Raw genomic sequence first — 18,576 nt, 5'->3', positions numbered from 1 at the left:
TTTTAAAGTTAGTGCTTTCTGTAGTTCAACTCGAGATTGCAGATGTCTGTGTAAAATACCAGCCCTGTCTTCCCCATACCTTTTTTTCTGACTCCAGGGAGTTTGTTGCCCTTCCTTGTGGGTAGAAGATTGCGTGCTCACACTGCCACTTATCAGATGCTTTTCTTCTGCCTCTCTCCCTGCATGATGCTGGGAAATCTTGAATTACAAGGGGCAGGGAGATTAAAAATGTCATGTCAGTATACAGACACTCCTTATAAAACTTATATAGGATTGGTCGGCTTTCTGTCCCTGCTGTACAGTATAAATGGGCTTTTTTTCCTTCTGCGATTGGTGTTAGCTGGCAGACTAGCTTGCAGGTGCCAGCTATGCCTGCTCTGAGGTGTTTGCTGAGGTCAGTCCTCTGGCAGAGAGCAGGAGGGTGGGAAGAGGAAGGTGCAGTAATGGCCCGGTAGGAAGTGGGGGTAACTGGTTTCTAGGAGAGCCAGTTATGGAACAGCTGGTACCATAAGAAAGACGAAACTTGTAGCTTTGTGAGTGTATAGTTGGAATAAAGCCTGTATGGACTTTGAAAATAAGGCAATTTTCCTGATTGTAGCTGTTGTTTGAGTAGACATGTGAGGAAGCCATCCAAGTCACTGTTTGGTCTCCCTCACTTGCAGTGACTCTTACAGTTATTCCGGTCTAGTCTTCAAAATGAAATGAGATAATCCCGCACAGAGATCTGGTTTTGTCCTGATGCAGTCCTACTGCTAGTAGGACTAGTGCTAAGACTTCAGGGTTGGCAGGCTCAATTAATTTAAAGAAATATTTCAACTTAAATCTTTAATTGAATTCTCGTAAACGGTTCCTTTCAGAATCATAGTTAAGTGTGTTTTAAGGAATTTATGACTAAGGAATAGGTTACCTGTATGTTTTAAGCAGTGGAAATGACCCAGCTTGTGCTTATGATGCCAAGAGGGGAGTAGCCTTGGATGTAAGAAGAGGCAGGAGGCTGTATGTGTTTTTTGGAGGGAGCTGGAGTTGGGAAGAGACTCCTCTTGCAGTAATTAGAAAGCTAGCTAATAAAGAATTTTTTATTTTAATTTCTAGAATTGCCTATCTAGTCAAAAAAGCAATATAGCACCATGGTAGGAGTTGCAGTACTGTGTTGCTGCCTGAGGGGGTGATGGGAGGTGTTGTGAAACATAGCTTGGGGACTAAAAGTAGCAAGTCATGTTCAGTTAGGAGCAAGTCTAGTCGGTTGCTTTAAGACCTCAATTAGCTCTGAAGCACATTACCCCTATAATTCATTGTTGGAATTCATTGATTGGGTTTTTTATTTAGTGCAAGGAAGGAAACATGATGTTTTGGAGGGTGATAGTGACAACCTTGATCTCTTTCCTTTACAGTACAGATGAATTTAGAGCAAACTGTAAAAACACTAAAATGCATAATGTAATGAAGTTTGTGGTTGTCTATGGTGAGCTTATTTTTGTAAGCAATGTTCTCGGGAGAGCAAAGGGCTCATTTATCTATTTTATATTAGAGATTGTACAGACGTTTCTGCTGAAGTCTGAATCTCGCCTGAAACCATTTTCCACAGCTTTCTGATTGATTTCTTTTTTGTCTGTGGCACTATTTGACTTCAACTCAGTTATGGGTGCTGGGATGGCTCGTGCTGCTTTCCCCTGTGTGACAACCAGTCTGACTCTGTCCTTGCTTGCAGAGTGATTGCTCTGCGTGGCTTTAGCACTGGGAAGCTCTGTTCAGAGAGCTTTTGAGAATGGAGTTGCTGATAGCTCTACGTATAATCAAGTACAAAAAGTGTCTTGTTTGTTGTTGTTGTAGTAATTTCCAACACTAAACGTCTCTACTGAATTTGTAAAGGGATTATTTTCTTCCGTTTTACAAGGATAGTGTTCTAACCAGTGAGCACTTTTAGCTTTAGTAGTTAGAAACAAATAGGAAGAATCTAGAATTGCATCTTTTCACATGCAGTAGGACTGATGCAAATTCTTTGGCAGCCATTGCCATAGAATCATAGAATTGCTCAGGTTGGAAAAGACCTTAAACATCATCGAGTCCAACCCCAACCTAACCATCCTACCCTCACTCTAACAACCCTCTGCTAAATCATGTCCCTGAGCACCACAAATGGTTTTAAATACATCCAGGGATGGTGACTCCACCACCTCCCTGGGGAGCCTATTGCAGTGCATAACTCTGTTTTTGAAGTTCTTTAACTCATCTATCTAGTTGCCTTTTTATTTTTAAAATTTATTATTGATGCCAAAGGATTTCTTTGACACGATTCTTTTTCCACCACCCAATTGGATGTAGCAAACTGGTTTTTTCTCCTTCCATCGTTTTAAAGTTGGTAGTAATGCAACTAGCATAAAGTTACCACTGGAAAATAAGATGATCTGCTATTTCCAAGGTCCGTGGTTCCTTTGCAAGATCTCCCATCAAAACATGGCAAGGATGATGAGCTTCACAGAAGTTAATGGATAAAACACTGTACGGAAACCCACTTCTTAATGCAGTACTAGAGTCAACACTGGACTAATTTATTTCAAGATTTCTATTTTTTCGTTTTGATAGCCTTTCAGTAATTGCACATCTTCAAAAACTGTAAAATTTGCAATATTTTCATTTAAATACTCTGCATTTGTCAGGTTTTCTGTTTTCCAAACGAGGTTACTCTGACTTTTAGGAAAACAAGTGCCTTCCATTGCAAAACCTTGAAGAGTTTTCTTGTGTAATGAAATACAGAACAAGGTGAAGGGGGAAAAATTAAACTGTTCATTCTGTGTGTGCTCAGCCTCTTCTTGACTAGTTTCTGTCTGGAGCTTTTTAAAACTGATTCTGTTTTTGCACAGATGCTGGAATTCCTTTTTCACGCTGTTTCTTAATATAACAGGCAGTCTTTTAAAGATGCTTGGATGGGAACATTCAGTTGGCATGGGGGGATGTCTCTTGTGTAAGTAGGACTACAGAAGTGATTACCCATCATTCTAAGTATTTGAAGAGGCACACTGGCCTCAGTGGCATTTATAAAGTGCCAAGCTGGTTTAATTAGGAAAAACTGTCATCCAACAAAAGCAACTGTTTCTTAAGGCTTTAGTTCACATTTTGGCCAGCCTGAAGTCTGTTCTGCTGCTGAAACAGCTAATGGTACTTTGTCCAGGTGGGATCAGCATGTGAATCCAGCTGCACAGTTCTCTGGGAGCAGCAAGGAGGGGTGGTCTACGTGACAAAAGGAAATCTCATGTCAACACAAGGAACAGCTGATGTAGAGTTTGGGATTTCATTTTTTTGGCAGCAGTCCTGCTTGATACCACTTTGGGAATTAGTCATTTGTTTCAGAAACTTGTCAAAATGAGCCTAGGTTTTCTTGGAATTGTTCTGGATTTTTGGCTAGAAGTCTAAAAACATCAGAATCACTGACTGTATCGTGATGGCTGTAATGAAGGATTTATGTTTATCTGAAATATTTTTCCTTGAAGAGTGTTCAACCCTTTGTAGCTGGAAGAGATGCTCATCCTATGGAGATGCTCAGTTTTTGTAGGGCGTCTCTGAAAAATAATCCAAGGTAAATATTTAGAAATGGTGTTTTGTGAAATCTGTAGCAGTCTGAAACTTTTGGGAGCTCAGGAGAGGAGCACAACCTCTAGCAAGGCTTAGCTGCAGTCATGCATCAGATTAGCTCTTGTTAATAAGTGAGTACATCTGTGCTTTGCACTGTGCCTTGTTGGTGCCATTGATCCGTCCAGTCAGTGTAGGATGAAGGCAAGTCTTCACTGTAAGTCAAACAAAACTTATCCTGCTTTATAAATGGCACATTATTTAGCATAAGTACAAGGGTAGCACGTAAGTAGCACAAGTGTAATCTTGTTTTTGTATAAGTGTATAGTAAATGACCATTTCATTGATTTCAGTATAAACTAGTAGATGATGAGCCACGTACCTACTACACCTAACTTGAACAGGAATCTGGGAATTGCTAAGACAAGCTCCTCAAGGTGGCACAAGGGGACTGGGAAGCATTTCACTGTGGACAAGCTACTTCAGACTCAGCTTTTCCATTTTACGTGATCATCAAATCTGTTTGGATGATCTGTAGATCATCCAGAGCCATTAGGCTCATATTTGGGGTTATGGAGTATGAAAGTTACCAGAATATTTGATTTACTTTTGTGAGGCTAGGAGTACATAACACTAAAATCCCTGGTAAAAGCCAGAGCCTTAGAGTAGTGCAGATATTCAAACAGGAGACAAGGTGAGATTTTGTTACGTTTTGTATGAAAAAGACTGACTTAAAAGGATACCATCACACTGTGGTAGAAGAGAAATAGCAAGATGTTTTTATTTCTTAGGTGTTGGAGGGGTACACTGTTGGCCAGAATGCGGAGTGTATTCAGAGCTGATAATTTAGAGGAAATTGCTGTCTGAGTGCCAGGCATAGCACAGACCAGCAGCTAACTGCTCCACAGACATTGAGAAAGAAGGCAATGTCAGATTTTCATGCTGCGTGAAGTCAGTGACTTTTGTTGTTGTTGTTTATTTTTAATATTGCATTTGACTGATTGAAGAATTGATATGGGAAAACATTTGTCTAATCTCATTATATATCACCTTAATTTGCTGCAGAGACCAAGCCTGTGATTGACTGCCTCATTCTGCATCCCTGGCTCTGGGCTGTGTCCTCCCTTGTTCTAAGGAGCTCAAAAGTCCCCCTTCACATTCAGCCACCAGGAGACACAGGGAGCTCGCTAAGAATGAACACACTAGGCAGGTCTTATGGTATCACCTTATCAGCAGGCATATCCATTTCCCTCTCTGCTTTCCAAATGTACGCTCCTGTTGTTGGCTACAAAAGCGGCTCAGTTTTCCTCTGAGTAATTACTAGAAGACAAAATAGCTGTGGAAGCAGTTTGGAAGCAATAGCTTATAGAGTTTAAGCAACACAAATTCGTCTTGGCATTAAAAAAGGTATAGTTTGGACAGTGCAAGCTGATTCTAACCTACCTCAGCTTACATATTTCTTCCTAAAAGGAAAAGTACCCATTTTTATGGAATACAGGGGGACCTATCTCATGGAAACAGGACCTAGAGCCATGTCAAGCAAATGAGGTATCAAACACATATGTGTTGCCAAGACTGTTCAGAAGGGGTAGCAGCATACCCCACAGATAATCTCGGCATCTTCTGCTCATTGTTTTATTAACACTAAGCCAATATTGAAAAGCAGACATAGAATTCCCTCCCTTGCAGAGGCTGCTGCCCTGTTTTTCATTATTTATCACCCCAGAACAGTGTTACAGGGGGAAATTTGTGGAACTGTGTAAGTAAGCTGTCCATCTTTCTCCTGCCACTCGTACCAGTTGTTAAGTGCCTTGTCCTAACATAGCTTCCTTTGTGCTGCCTGCAGTAGCAAGTGCTTACACAGACATCAGGAATAGAAGGTATTGAAAGATGAGGTATAAGGCGGTAAGGGGAATTTTGACTGGCACTAGAACTCTGTTTAGTCCTCTGACGTATTTTATGGATTGCTTTAATGGTAGAATTTTTCACCTGGGATGTTTTGAAAGTGCTCAGCTCCTATTTCCAGTAGTTTTTATTATGCACTTGTGTAATTTGAAAGAGAACAACAGTTGAGTAAGTCAGTCTGGGTGCTCTTTCTAGAATTATGCAAAAGACTCATTAATTTCTATTTAAATAAAAAATCTATTTTTGTCCTTCTCAAATCTTCTGTGATACTGTTGCTCTTGCCTTAGTTCTATCAAAATTGTTTTGTTTGTTTTTGAGTAAGGTCCTGCTTTATAGGCTTTACCTTTCTTTCCTTTTGCCTGAGCTGATGTGCAGAACTTGCTGGTTTTAAGCAGAAAGCAAGTAATGTGGGCTGCTGAGATGTTGATCCTCTGTCTGTACTGTGGTCTCTTTTTATCCTTAAGGGTTAAGAAATCCAAATCCCTTTTTTGTTAAAATCTCCTTGTGGTCATATAGAGAGCTGTGTGAGGTTTTTTCTGCTCAAGTAACGAAGGACCTTTCTGTGACTAATTAATCTGTGATATTGATTAACATCTGCTGACTCAAGAGCTAAAGCTATTTTAGGAGTTACAGTACGTGCTGAAAATGCTATATAGTTAGTTGTCAATAGGAATGCATAGTAATGTATTAATAATGTATAGATAAAAATTGTGTTCCTATTGTCTTTCCCCTCTCTCTTCTATTTTTAATGAAAATTCATATAATTGGGAAATTCAATGAATTATATTCATCACTTTGTCTCTCTTCAGAGAGTATGTCCAGCTCCGCAGCTTTCTCTAGCTGTGTAGAACTTCTAAACATAGCAGTGGGATTCTAAGGTGTACGCTTATAGTCTTACAGATAGTCTTACATCTTTCTCTAGCATCTTTCACTACTGTCTTTGTTCCTTTCCTTTTCTCATTTTGAACCCAGATATTTTTCTCCTCCTTTTATGAAGATGTTTCATTTTGCTTTCATTAAGATAGGTGAAAATTCAGGGTGCATGCTGGTTATAGGATTTAACCACAAAAGATTGTTGCCTTGGAGCTTTGCAGTTTGTCATTTTCAGTTGAATCCCTCAACCCAGTTATTTCACAGAGAGCTTGTGAATTTAGATTTTCCATGTAGGTCAGTTTTGACAACTCCTTATTGCTTGTAATGTCTTCTAAACTGCACTGCAGTGCGAATACATCTTTATCAGCCATAGGGTTTTCTTCTAACTAGCACAGAAAACAAATCGAAGTGAGCTTTGGCAAGCCTGGGCTGCTGCACTAGCTGAGTACCTGGAGCTGCATACAGCCTAGATGCTGAATCCCAGGTTGTCACACTTCAGCTGTTACTGGTGCTAGGTTTGGATGGACCAAAGGTGTGGGCTGCAGTCACGTGCAAGAGCTTTATCTAAACAGAAATCGGTGATTTCAGTTCTTTGGTTTTAGTAGACTAGATGCTGTTTAATGCTGACAAGTAGCTTTCTTTGCCTCGTGATAGACGAAGTAACACATTTAACTTGAGAAGCTACCTTGAAAATCATGTTTGTTTTCCCTCCTTTTCCTTCCCACAAGCTCTTCATGCCCTGGTTAGCTGGATCATAGAATCATAGAATGGTTTGGATTGGAAGGGATGATTAACATCATCTGGTTCCAACTCCCCTGCTATAGGCAGGGTCACCCCCCACTAGACCAGGTTGCTCAAAGCCCCATCCAGCCTGGTCCTGAATGCTTCCAGGGAGAGGGATCCACAGCCTCTCTGGACAACCTGTTCCAGTGTCTCACCATTCTCACAGTAAAGAAAATTTCTTCCCGATATCTAGTCTAAATCTACTCTCTTTAAAACCACTTCCCCGGTCCTGTTGTACGTGCCCTTATAAAAGACCCTCTCCAGCTTTTCTGTAGACCCTCTTCAGGTACTGGACATCATGTCTTGCTTCACCATGCTGCAGGATGAATCCCAGCACAAGCAGTGGTTGGGAGTAGGGGGGCATTTCTTTTGACAGCAGCCAAAATCTGATCAGATAAATCCAGTGTTTCACAGCCGTTTTAATCTGTGAAGTTGCAGAAAGCTAGAAAAATTAATATTACTTGAGAAAAGCTACCTTAAATCTTTGCAGTATTCTTCTGTAGTACTTCAGTTCCCTGCTTTTATTGGCTTCTCTGAATTATTTAGATGGGATCTGTAGCCAGAACAATATGCCAAGATACTGTCCTCAGTTATTGCACTTAAATTCTAAATTATGCTCGAAGAAAGTTGATGAAATCATCTCCTTGTGTACTGAATGTCAGATTCTTGTTGTTGTTGACGCAGTTGCTGATAGGCAAAAGCAAATTTATCACCAGCAAACTTCCCAGCAATGTTTTGCTAGGATCAGCTCTGTGGCTCTAACAGATGTTACTTCCATAACTCGAATTTGGAGCATAAATAACGAAATGGCGGAGCCTTGGCTTTATTCCCATTGTGAACGCCTACAGAACACCAAGTTGAACTGTCTGCAAGATTTCACATGACAGCGTCCTACAGGGTACTGTAGATAGATGGGAGAGGCTGTAGTGTGGTGGTGTGCCCACCCCTGCTTCCATTGGGTTCATTCGGGTGTTCTCGTACGTGCATTGAAGCGTTGTTTTGTGTCTCGCAGAGTGCTGTGAAGGCAGGAAGCAGCCTTTATGAAAATTTCTAAAATTAGACTTAAAATTAAAAGCATCTTGTAGCCTCCGTTTTGTGGTCATCTGTAATGACATGTGGCAGAGCATCGTTCCCCTTGGTGAGAAGCCTATTCCATCATAACAAGCTCTGTATGCTTGCTCGCTTGCTCTCAGCGCTGCTTGTTAGTCTGCTCTTTGGTTATTCATGAACTTGGGTTATTCATCTAGCTGCACTTTTGTATAAAAACTGAAAACTGTGGTACAGCAGCATCAAAGACGTGGGCTATTTGCATAAAGCTGCAGGTGCTGTCGTGCACATGTACTATGAGTTGTACAGGGATGAAAGGAAATGCATTATTTTTGTCTCCTGACAAGCTTTTTCCTCCTTTGAATCAGCAACATCAAACTGCTGGGACTATATTTTAAGCAGAAGCTGAATTAGAAATTATATAATGGGAGAGATTCCATCGGAAGCCTAACATACCTGCTAAAAATAATATATGCTTTGATGTAAATATTCTGTGTAGTTATTTTGTTGGGAAGTACAGCACTTATTCTGTTGAACTTGATCCCTTTTAAGTATCTGTCTGGGGCTAAAAATCTCTACCCTTCTCTATGTCTGAGAAGAAATGTATTGGATTAAAGCCTCCGCTGCATAATATTTGACTGACTTGCACTGATAAGTCTTAAATACAGTCTTCTTAAAATGCAGTGGAAGCTTTGGAAAAAATGTGCAGTAGAAAACATGTTTTATCTGGAACGTGAGGTGCTGTTGGCTTGTCTCTGCTAAGGTCTCAGGCACCCTGAGGTGAGTGTGCCTTCTCTCACCCACCACAGTTTGTGATTTTGAATCTGCAGGTATTGCTGTTCTACGTAGATACAGTGGCTGAAGCTGGGTCATCTTGGTGACAGTGCATGAAGCTTCTCAGGGCAGCTTAACTGTGGATTTATGGGCTCTACTTGGAGCCTGGGAAAGCAACTTGAAATTCCTGGGCACAGATAGTGTATGTTGTCACATTCCCAGTGGTGTAATTGAATGTCATAGGGCACGGACATGAAATGCTGCTGCAGTGATGGTAGCTGATAACTGTTAGTGAAGAGAAGAAAACTTCTGGTCAAATCTGCAAGAGTAATTTTCCTTGTTCGATGAGGGAGTAGAATAAGCAAATGAAACCTGCAGAGAGCACGCTGAGAATCTTCAGCATTGATTAGTTATCTGGATCCTGTTTAATGCACACTCATAAATCTAAGCGTATGAGTCGTGCTTGTGAGTTGAAGGGTTGGATTTTAGGAAAAGATTTCTAAAAGTACACGGGGATGGCAGTGAAAAATTGATCCTGGATTTTCAGGGTGATACGATGACCTGAAGATGATATGTGGTGCATTACGAGGAAATGGAGTGTGCAATGGGAAGATAGTACTCTCCAGCTGGAGTTAGGAATATAGCAGCAATCACATGTAAAGCTGGAAGCTGGGTTGGACTGCCTGCCTGTTTCCCTTGTACTTGATTGAATGAGGATGGAGGAGGTTGAAAAGTTGGAGGAGGTTGGAAATAGGCCACATTCTCAACGTGCCACAACAATGAATGGTGGAAAAAAAGCAGTGTCGTTAAGATGTAAGGATAAGAATTCATTTCTATTATCGTAGGGAGGAGAGGCTTGCAGCCTAAGTTCCTTTGAAGTAACAAAGTTGGAACAAGAGCTGATGGATAGAATTTGAACTAGAGAAAAAATAGGCACTGGATGTATACAACTTAAGAAAGTGTGAGGAGAAGCTGCAGTGTTTGTACAGACACTTAGACATTCACAGACACGTGAAGAGTCAGAACTTTTGCCAGTTCTTCCAATCTAGCAAAAGATTGTCTTTTGTAAGACTGGTGGGTCTGTGTAACAGAAGCACCTGCTTAATTGTACCAATGGGAGCGGCTAACTCAATGTGTAAGGATATGAATACAAAGGAAAAGCAGCTTGGGAAAATGTTGGAATTCTAAAGCACTAACTTGCTGATAGCATAGGCACAAAATATTGAAGGGAGAATTGAAAGAAACCTGAAGCATATATGAAACATTTAGTGGGGGAGTGAGGGCACGGGAAAGGAAGTCAGCACCATGTGAACATCATAAACAATAACTGGACTTCAGGCTACAGAATTACCTTGCAAAGCCTAAGGATTTCGTTATTTTCCTTTCTGAAGTGAATTGTTTTATGCTGAAAACAGAAAAGTCTCTTAAAAATCACTCTTAATTAGGCTGCTGGGTCTAGTTATGTATCATGATGCACAGAGCGATTGGAAGCTAGGAGCACTGAAATGGTTCTGTCATCTTGTACCCTTCTGCCTCTTTACGGTGTGTTAACAGTGCAAAATCTCATCAGAAATGCTTACATAAAGTGGGGAGGATATGTCTTTTGTGGATGTGCTTTTTATGTTAAAGCAAAGTAAATTCCATTTGTTTTTCCTTTTGGCTTATGATTTGATTGTAGTATTTGTAGCCTATTGAATCCTCTGTAGCTGCATTTCAAGCCTTTCCAGTAGGGAGTCTTTTCAGCTGAATTTGCATTGAACAAGCCACTGTTTGGGGAAAAGCAAAGGTTTTTGTTTAACGTATTTCTAGCTAAGATCAGAATAATTAAATGTGTGAGGCTGGCTAGAATTGCTTGAACTTATTTAGCTTCTCTAATTCTGCTTCCTTTGCAGTCAGCAGACCGGACAGCACTGGGAGCAGTGTGACTCCCCATAGTACAGAATTGAATGTTCCAGTTGGGTTTTTCTTATGGTTTCAATGTAATTTATTTGCCATTAGAGCCTTAACTGCCATAATAAGTGTTAAGTGGAAGGTGGTGTAGTAGTTGAGCAGTGTGAATTAAAGTTAGCGTCAGAACATGCTTTCAGGTGGCTTGGGCACCTTTGAGCACAGGGTGGTGCACGAATGTCATTAGTGTGTTGTCTTTTGGCTGACTTCAGCTGAAAACTACCTTCCTATCCTTGGAAGGAAACCTCAAATCTGTCAGGTCCTGATGCTGCTGTCGGTCAGAAAGCAGACTGTGTGCAGTGCTGCAGCTGCAGCAGCCATCTTGGGTGAGCTGCTTGGCTCTTCGTCAAATCTTTTCAAAGCTAAAGATCTCATTTCCATATGTTGAATTTCAGTGGTATTACAACAAGCAGTGTAATATTTGAGTGGAGTTTTTGTGCTGTGTTTTCCACTTTTGCTCACAGTAAGCCTGAGAGGAAAGAAGGGACAATTTATGTGTATATTTAAGTTGAACTGGCTACGGAGATGTTTTTCTGCAGCTTCTTCAACAGTGCACAGAGAGCCTTTGGGGAGATTGTGGTCAACTAAGAAGGAGGAGTGATCAGCAAAAGAATATGAATTATAAATTGCAAATTTATTGGGGTTCAGTAGGGTGGATAAATAATCCTCCAGCTTACCTGGGGCGATGCCTCTGTCCTGAGCAGAGCAGTGGGAGGAATCCAGAGCTTCAAACTGGCTGCAACATTGGGTGCTTGAGCAAACTGAGCTTTGCGGGAGCTTCTGTCCACTGCAGGCTTAATAGGGAGCCTTGGAAATGCAGCTGGGCACGTCCTGAGTAAGTGAAGAGCATCAGTGTGTGCTTGCCTCTTGCAACCAGACACTTCTCAGCAATGTATTTGCTGCGCAGTGAAACATCTAAGAGATGTGGCTGCAGAAAAAGACAAAATCTGCAATGATAGTTATGAAATGCTTGTCAGCAAACTCATCCCCCCTAGCTTTTGGATTGCTGTCGTTCTGGGGTTGGTGCTCCCAGCAGTTCTGCTTGGAGGTTATAACTTGGGGTGTCTCCTCGCTCCTTGGCCATGGCAGCCCATGCTCCCCATCTGATGGGTCCCTGCAGGCGAGCTCAGCTCTGAGGCAGGGTGGGCTGGGCAGGAGGAGCCAGACTGCAGGAGCTCCACTTGCAGCATTTCAGCAGCTGCTAATCCATTTACAGTACAGCTAATCAGATTGCTCTGTTCAGTACCACGGAGACTTGGAGCTCCGTGCTTGTAATGGAGCTGGCTGATGCGTATAAACTAGCTGGTGGATGAAATCCAGCCAGTGATTGCAGCGGAAACACAGGCTTGTCTGCTGAAGCTCATAGCTGCTCTCTGTTCTGTAGCTCTTGATTACTTACGCTAACCTAGGATGCTTACTGAGACAAGTTTTGAAGCCTGAAATTTAGTCTCTAAAGCTGTCGGTATTTTGGATGGTGGACAGGGTGTAGCAGGCTAGTTTTAGTTTGTATCTGAATGCATTGCCTCAAGGGCAAATTTCTGTGTCACTGTATCTGTTTCAGTTAACATTAACACCACCACATAGGGAAAATTGTAAAGAAGAGCATAAAGAATGAATCTCTTTTTGCTTACTTTCACGGGGGTGTGCATTATCACATTGAAGTAACTCCTTTATGGTACAAACCTAAGTAAAGACTTGTATTTGTAAGTATTGTAATGCAAGTATTGATCTGGAATTCTTGCTCCTGACTCTTTGGAGCTATAAATGGGGGTAATTTTTATGGTGGGATTTGTAAATGTATTCATTTGGATTGTCGTGACAATGCTGTCTCCCAGATTCTTTAGGAAGGCTGGTTTACTGTTGTTCATGAACAATTTAGCAAATAAACCTGCCACAAATAAAATCCATTCCCCTTCCATGCTGCAACACCTCCAACAAAATTGCCATGCAAACCGTATAGTTTTGAAACCTCATTTTAGTTCTCATGACTTTAGTAATGAAAAGAAAATAATCTCAAGTTCTTACCTTCCTTCCACCACCCTCCTCCCCATAGCAAGATCTTCAAATCAACATAAAGGAGATAAATTAATTCACTTTGATATCAGATACAAACTAGTACCAGGAGGGTGATTTGTTAATAAGCTTTAATTGGGGCCTTTGTGTATTTTAACAGGAGCTATGAAGAAGTGCTAAATGCATTTAGCATTACCAAAAATGTGACCTGAAAAATGTTTGTAGAACCTAACAGTGACAGTTTGATGTGCTGTTTAAAAAAAATATATATATATATAGATCTGGAAGATGATAACTTCTCAAGCCCTCAGAAAGAAGTGAATATTTTCAGATATTATATTTTAAGAGTATTTGAAGTACTCATCTAGGTGTTTATACCATCTCTGATACTACGTTTTACTAAACTGTTCTGTTTTCTTCTAGGTGAATCTGGACTGGGAAAATCAACATTAATCAACTCATTATTCTTAACAGAATTATATTCCCCGGAGTATCCAGGTCCTTCACACAGAATTAAAAAGACTGTACAGGTATGTCTGGGGGGAAGACTGCAGCTTGAGTAAATTAACTTGCAATTTAGTGATATAAGGTGATGCAGTTGTCAGATAAGTACATATGCTTTAAATAAGTGCAGCCATAGTGTTGAACCACTACTAAATACTCAGTGTGTAGCCCAGCATACAGTAACTACACAAAACTTTCAGGCTATGAAACTTGTGGCCTTCTGAAGTGTGGGAACCCTGAAGTACTTCGTGTGCTGCCTGTGCTTTAGGAATATCATATAGCTTCAGTCCTGCTGGGAAGTGGAATGTTTTACTATCAATTAAGATATTGAGTATATATGTAGAAATACTTAAATGTGCAGTAAAAAACTCTTTAAAGCAGGCTATCAGAAACTGTGTATTATTAGGTCCTTCCACTTACTGCAAATCTTTTGTGTCAAACTACCCAGCAGTATTCTGCAATCTGTCTTCTTTGTGGTACATTTTCTACCAGATAGAAGTTGTTATTCTGGACTAGAGTGAACCTGGCTGACTTTAAGCACTACACTCTGTAGGCAAAGAATTTGTTCCTGCAAGTGTGTGTTACAACTAAAATGCTTAGTCACACTGAAAAAGCAGAACTTGATCTATCTGTTTTCTGTAATATTTTGCTGCTATTAAATATATTTTCTTCTCAAGAAGAGCAGCATGTTGTTCATATTATAAAAAATATTATTCAAAAGCAAAACAACCTGATACTAAGAAATAACTGAATGCCTTCTTGGTGTCATGAGTAGGTTAGGAAATAATTGCTCTTCAGTCAGCTATTTTCTGCCTCCACAGTTGCACAAAGGAATAAGAGCAGACTAGCTCCACTCATTTCTCTTGATGTCTGTCAGACACTTAAGATTTTGGTGAAGACAGCTTATGATAAATCCAACTTAATAAACACCTCTGCCAAGTACCAGGTTATGGCTCACGACTGCTGCTGTTGTCCCTCACAGCTCCTCCAACTGCAAAGTGTGACACTCAGATCACCTCAGCTGTGTCCAAAGTGATTGTGTACTGACAGAGCTGTCAAGAGGGGATTAGAAGGCCTTGAGTTGAGCTAGTAGGTACTTGGAACACTAAACAGAAATTCTAAAATTGATGCTCAGTGGAATTGGATAGCACTGTTCCAGTGCTATGACCCACTGACCTTAGTATTTTGTGGGGATGTTTGTTTTTCTTTCTGGAGCTTTGGGTGTCAGATTTTTAAATTATTTTTTCCCCTTTTTATCCTGTTTCAGGACACTAGATGATAACCAGGAAAAACGTGCTTGAGCTCATACTACAGAAAGTTAAATGAAATTGCTTGCCAGTTAGCTCAACTTCAAAGTCTCAAACAGTAACATAAAATGTGTCTGTTACAGAATATTGTTTGTTTATTTATTTTTATTTGGAGGGTAGCTTTTGAACATCTGGAGGTGAACAGTATGTTTCACTAAGCTTTGGCCATGTCTGTCAAAGTATTTCATAAAATCACAGTACCAAAATGGGCCATGGGTCTGCTTGTTATTAGGAGCATTAGAGCACTAAGAAAAGCTGAGCTGACTGAGCCTGGTTTAAAGAACTGTTAAGTCGTATGGAAAAGGTGTGCCAATAGTTTAGCTCTAATAAAACAAACTTATTAATGAGCTATTACTTATTACTGAGCTTCTAGCTCAGTAAATGCTGGAAAACTGCATAGGATGACTTTTCTTATTGCAGGAAAAGCTTGGTGTGACTATTATTGTTGATTTGGCATTGGTAGCTGAAGCTAAACCGGTTCAGATTATGTTCACATACATGTATTGTTCTAAATAACTTAAGGCTGAGTTGGCATCCTGTCATTGGAAGATTCTTTATCTGGGAAAAACAAGAAAAATTTACATTCAGTCTTAAAAACAAGCAAGTGAATAACAAAACAGCTTTCACAGGTAACTCACTCCATCCCTGACTGATGATGGATCAACATAAGAAAGACTAAAAACTGTTCACATGGAGTTTCTGGACTCTCAGTTGAGTGTTTTCATGTGCTAAATAGCAAATTTAGATGATCTAATCATCCTGAACTGTTGTGTTCTTCAAAGACAGAAGTCTCTTATTTCAATTTTTAAGTGAGAATAAAAATTTGCCACTACAATTTTGGAAACTGTGTGTTTGTATGTGATTTCAAGCAAATAACAAATCAAAGAGGTAGTAACAAAACCAGGTGTTTGGATCCATGGGATTTGTACTCTTGGCTAGTGTAACCATTTTTAGGCTGAATATCAGAATGCTAAGGTTTCGTAGGGTGGAGATAAGACATAACGTGAGAGCAGTGGTAAAAATTCCCTGCTCTGATAAGATGGGAGACATTGATCAGAAAACATGTAGTGATCTCACTTAAATAATTGCTAACTGTAATTTTCAAGCATTCCCCAAACAATAGTGGCTTTACATTGTGTCATGAGGCACATCCTCTGTGTTGCTTTCACAGAAAACACACAAAAACCAGTAGTTAATAGTAAATGACTTGATGTCAGATGGATGCCAAGTCCTGTTTAATCCATTAAAATAGCCAGGCTGTAACGTGCTCGGTGTCACAGAATTCTGTGTAGCACTGCAGGATAGAGCAGCGTGACCCAGTTAACCAGAGTGCATGGGAAAATGGCCGTTTGGAGTAGGGTTTTTATTAAAAGTTTCAAATTCCAAGGCTTGAACTAATGTTTTCCATGAATCCCTTGGGAATACTTGTAAAACCAGATGATAGGATACAGTTGGATGCTTAACTATGAATGACAGTGGTTTACAGGGATTTTTTGGATCTTTTCCAGATGTTGCTGCTTTTCTTTGCCTTTGACCATCTATGGCCACATCCACTTAAATTACAAAAGAAATGCAACTTTTCAGAGGCTGCAGGGCAGGTTTTTTTTTTTTTACATACTGTCCCTTACCAGCTGTCTCTACCACTTACAGCATGTGATGGGTATGGTCTGATTGTCCACAGTGCGCTCGGAGAGAAATGTTTGGTGTGGCATTTCTAAGGAACTTTTTCTTGGTTATAAACACACATTCAAGATTATTCGTTATTAATTGCTTTTCCTGTAAAAGCATTCCACTACGAGAGCTTAGGAATTTAATGACTCTTACTGGGAATTTTTGTGCTGAAGAATAAAGTTGATACCTTGTAGTGCTTGGCAAGAGTACAGTTCTTAATGTTATCATCTGTAGTATTTAGAAAATATAATGGCTTTCTTATACTTGCAGAGAGCTTGGTTGTAGGAACGTTTGTGTTTACTGTATGCAAGATAGCAAAAAGAATTCAAGGAATCAGAAGTTAATCTTCTGCATGCTAAAGCTTGTGAGTAGTAAACTCTTGGCTGAGGTGACTGTGTGCCTGGGGATTACTGCCTTGAGTTCTGGCATAGTTGTGTACAAGAAGATTTCTCTATGGAGCTCTCAAGGGGGAAAAAAAATCTACTCACCACAATTAAAACTTGACATTTTAGAATGTTGCATGAATTCACGGATTCTCTATGCTTTGTACTGGACACTTTTGGAGCGATGGAAGTTATGCAGTGAGTGGAAGGATGGCTTGGTGGTGTCGAGGCTGGATGTGGGTGTGGGATTTTAGTGTGTTTGGTTCATTGGTTTTTTTGTTTGTGTTTTTAACTTTGTTTTAAACTTTCTTAACTTTGCAGTTAGGCATGCTCAGAGGGAGAGCATGGGTGGCCTTGAAGTCCACTCCAACCCAGATTCTCCTATAACTCATCATCCAGATAATTCCAGCGCTGAGAATTATTTTAGGAAGATGCCCTACTGATTTTATGTTTATTTTTTTGCCTTTTTGTTGGGTGAGGAATCTGCTCATGGTGACTGCATGCTGCAGGCAGCCAGGGTATTGCTGAATTCCTTTGTTCAAACCTAGGGGCAAAATGGATTGATCTGGGTTGGATAGGATACCTACTGATAAGTAAGGGGGGAAAAATGGCTTTCTACATACTTAGAGGTTAAATATGGAGCTGCAACTTCTTTGAAGTTGTTGTTGTTTTCTGTGCTTCTGTATATTCTTAATTATGAGTGTCTTACTTATGCAAGAGGTATTTAGTTTGACTTTCTGCACAGTGATCATTCGTCTTACAGCTTTAAGTTAAATCATACAGGTAATGATTGCAATGTGCTTGCAACAATTTTCAGGGGGGTGTGTGTGTGTGTGAACCAGCCTGTTTCACCTGCACAAATAGCTATGTGCAATCTCTTAAGTATCATTGGAAGGATCTCTCAAATGTTGGGCAGGTCAAGGGGCTCCCCAAAAAGGATTTTCCATCCAAGTTTCTACTCAGGTAGTTACATATAGCTGAATTTTCTTTCTGTAGTTGGTGATCAAGAGGCTTAAGCAATATATTAAGCAGTGTTGTGGCATAAATGTCTGCAAAGCTGTGTGCAGTCACTTGCTACTAAGAGCAATAAATGGGATGGTTGATTTATTAAATCTGTACCTGGAAAATAGCTTCAGGACAATTTCTATTGAATTGCTAATAATATCAGGAAAAGCATGATTAAATATGTGAGCAGTTCAAAAGAGCCAACATACTACTGTGAATTTGTCATTTCTTACTGTTGTGGATCAGACTGACAGGTATGACAGTGATTATAGCACATTTTTTTTCACCAAATGCTATTTTATTTCTGGATACACCTGATATTGGCATTGTCAATAAATACATCATGTGAGGGGGGAAAAAAGAGGAAAAATGGACTTGGCAGTCAATTTGCTGTTCAGCCTGAACTTTTCTGACAGGCTTCCTGCAAGCTCACAGAGCTGTGCTGCATATGGATGTCACAGCTTTAGCAGGCATTCCCACACCCAGGTCTTGCATCACATCTTGTGCTGTGGCTGTTGTCTTGTTGAGTCTGATTTCCATCAGTGACCTGAGCTACCAGAAAACCAATCCAGGATGATCACGTGAGTTGTGGTGCAGCAGACTGCAGCTGGATTGTGTTCTCTTCCAGTCTTGCTGCCTTTATAACAGCAAACAGTCACTTTCTTGGATTCTTTCCCCAGCATTATGCTAGGTGAGCACAAATGAGCACACTCTTAAGAGATGAACTGAACTAGAAATGTAACATTTCAGATGGTTGGGGCAGGTGGTGGGACTGAGCTCTAAAAAACTGTTTTCTT

General features: G+C 40.3%; 1 protein-coding gene across 1 annotated transcript in view; it reads left to right on the top strand.

Moving 5' to 3' along the window:
• The window catches only part of SEPTIN7 (septin 7), a 69,270-nt gene that overhangs the window by 30,410 nt on the left and 20,284 nt on the right, over positions 1-18,576 (top strand). The window contains exon 4 of the mRNA XM_031554057.1: positions 13,333-13,439. Coding sequence (XP_031409917.1) covers positions 13,333-13,439 — 107 coding nt within the window. The remainder of the gene's footprint in view (positions 1-13,332; positions 13,440-18,576) is intronic.

This window comes from Meleagris gallopavo, chromosome 6 (genome assembly GCF_000146605.3).
Source record: "Meleagris gallopavo isolate NT-WF06-2002-E0010 breed Aviagen turkey brand Nicholas breeding stock chromosome 6, Turkey_5.1, whole genome shotgun sequence".
NCBI lineage: Eukaryota > Metazoa > Chordata > Aves > Galliformes > Phasianidae > Meleagris > Meleagris gallopavo.
Note: the sequence above shows the minus strand (reverse complement) of the source record. Positions and strands in the feature narration are given on the sequence as shown.